This window comes from Macrobrachium rosenbergii, chromosome 29 (genome assembly GCF_040412425.1).
Source record: "Macrobrachium rosenbergii isolate ZJJX-2024 chromosome 29, ASM4041242v1, whole genome shotgun sequence".
In the NCBI taxonomy this organism is placed as follows: Eukaryota; Metazoa; Arthropoda; class Malacostraca; order Decapoda; family Palaemonidae; genus Macrobrachium; species Macrobrachium rosenbergii.
In genome coordinates this window covers 24,114,584-24,117,083 of record NC_089769.1, presented here as the reverse complement: position 1 = coordinate 24,117,083, position 2,500 = coordinate 24,114,584, and the positions used below count along the sequence as shown (strand labels likewise).

The 2,500-nt window shown below is 41.3% G+C and overlaps 1 protein-coding gene across 1 annotated transcript in view; it reads right to left on the bottom strand.

Annotated features, from left to right (window-relative positions):
- Positions 1 to 2,500, bottom strand: part of LOC136854674 (fat-like cadherin-related tumor suppressor homolog) — a 723,114-nt gene that overhangs the window by 62,419 nt on the left and 658,195 nt on the right. Inside the window, 3 exon segments of the mRNA XM_067131274.1 lie at positions 220 to 408; positions 986 to 1,183; positions 1,876 to 2,065. Of these exon segments, the coding sequence (XP_066987375.1) occupies positions 220 to 408; positions 986 to 1,183; positions 1,876 to 2,065 (577 nt within the window).

Below are 2,500 nucleotides of genomic sequence, written 5' to 3'. Positions count from 1 at the left end.
TACGTTTTTAATTGCAATGCAGCAATGGAAATTGTAATGAGCCTTTTCATTTGGCATAAAGCTCTACGTTTAATGCCGCCAGCACATTTTAAACGACCGAAACCTCACTTTTCCCTCACTCCATCTCTAACAACGTGGGGCACAAAACCACCAGGAAATATCCCTTTGTTGTCATATCTCAAAAAGATCCATTTTCTCAAGTATGTCTTCATTATTTACCTGTCTTGGGATGTATGGCCAAGTACTTCTCCTTTGTCGTGTGGTGAATGGAATAGGTGATGTCCGCATTGATGCCGATGTCTTCTGAAGTCGCCATCACCCGTAAAACTTCAGTGCCAACGTCCAGGTTTTCAGCCACCGTCGTTTCCAACAGCTTCCGAACGAATTCGGGAGCGTTGTCGTTTACATCTGAGTGAAAGGAAATCGATTTACGACAACAGACCTGGGAGGGCGGGTGCATCTATCTATGGGATCCAATGAATAACAAGGACAAAAGAAAACATCTAAAAACATTATAAGAAAAGCCACATTAAGTAAAGTGACCTAACATGACATTCAATTACTGAAACAAGTCATCATAGAAAAAGGAATGTTTTACAATTTCCATACACAGAATGAGTGTAAATTAAACCTTCCAGACTTTATAGAGTACCCTATGCAAATAAACGGTCATCTTGGCTGCAAAATCTTGTCATGAACAACAAGAGCTATAATGCATGAACAAATACATGAATCACAACTGATTAATGGTCCTAGGTAGGACATTCTTCTCAAGGATCATGGTTTGCAGTTACTTTGAACTTCGCCTGATACATAAGATAGTAGACACAAGATGCATCAAGGTACTTGGCATCCCAAACCATTAACTATTAAGGGGCCATTAAGCCTTTTTCAACAGTCTTCATGTTTTTAATTGGCTCCTATTACTTTTCTGGGGGAAAAAAGAATGCATCAACAGCAACAAAAAAGAAATTCGTCAGCTAACCCGTGACAGTAACCGTGAGAACGGTAGTCGATGACAATGGAGGGACTCCCATATCTACAGCCTGCACTGTCAGGCTGTAAGAATCCTTGGTCTCGCGGTCTAATGGCCTAGCCAGACTGATCACGCCCTCAGTCTCGTCGATGCTGAAGTGGCCCTCAGCAGAATCAACAAACCTATATCGAATTCGACGGCTGATACCTAAGGGGAGAGAGAAATTAATATCCAATGATAAATGTGCCAAAATATCTTAACAGTCTAGAAAACGACAAGTAAAAAAACGTTCGACATCATGAGTAGAAGGCCTTCACTGCTCACAATGATGACATTTCATTAAAACTATTGAAAATGCTGACGAGAATGAAGAACAATGTCAATAATGCTCACCTAGGTCATGACTGAATCTGACTCAATTGAAAATGTCCACTTATATCAAGATTTAGGTCAGTCTTATGAAACAATGTGATGATCGTAAATGATTCAGTTAAATATATCACCATATAAATCAAGAACTCAGTAATGCCATCAAGGTTAAGGTCGGATGTGATTCAATTAAAAATATCAACCAAAATCGAGACCTTGACCAGTGTCGCTTATGTAAGCCATGGTTTAAGAACATCAGCAAAAATCAAGAACTACTTTATTATTGCTCAACTATGTCTACATCGAATATGACTCATAAAAATATTAGAAAAATCGAGTGCGAGACTAGTTTTGAGTGAATAGGTAAAGATCGGTCTTGACTCCATTAAAAATTGATCTTATAGAACTTTATTGAAAACGGAAGCTAAAAAACTGAAGGGAAGGTCATTCATTATTGTCTACACAGATCATGGCCTAACGGGACTCAGAAAAGTCAGCTTCAAATAGAGATCACCGGCAGCATTGCTCACCCAGGTCAGGATCTGAAGCGTACATCTTCACCAGGACCGTGTTGACGGGGGCGTCCTCAGGCACCGTGGCGGAGGCTGCCTCATCAGACTCCGAGGGGAATGAGGGTGGGTTGTCGTTGATGTCGCTCACATCGACCTCCACCTCCACCTCGCACTCCCACTCGGGGTGCTCCCAATCCTCCACCAGGACCTGCACATCATAAAATACACTCGTTGGTTAGGTACCGTTAGAGAATCGTTTAACTTTTCGCATGCATGTCAATCAAAACCATAAAACATGTTGAAAGTAAAGAGAAACGCGACAGCCAATGAAGGAGTAAACGTCAAGAGTAAGGTAACGCTGAAAAGAGTAAGAAAACACAATTGTTTCAGCCTCGATATGAACCGCAAGGGCACCTACGCCTGCAGTACCCGTACCCACCCGACAGGCAACCCCAAGTGAACAATGGACCTAAATGCATCAGCTGCGTAAGCGGATGGGTCGCTATTGTTTACCTTTTTATCTGTACCTGCACATTTCCTAGGGTACATTAACACTTGAATCGTACACTCATTTAATACTCTAGGAATCTGGAAAGCATTCCCATTTCGGCAATAATTACATTTACCATATACATACATGCAT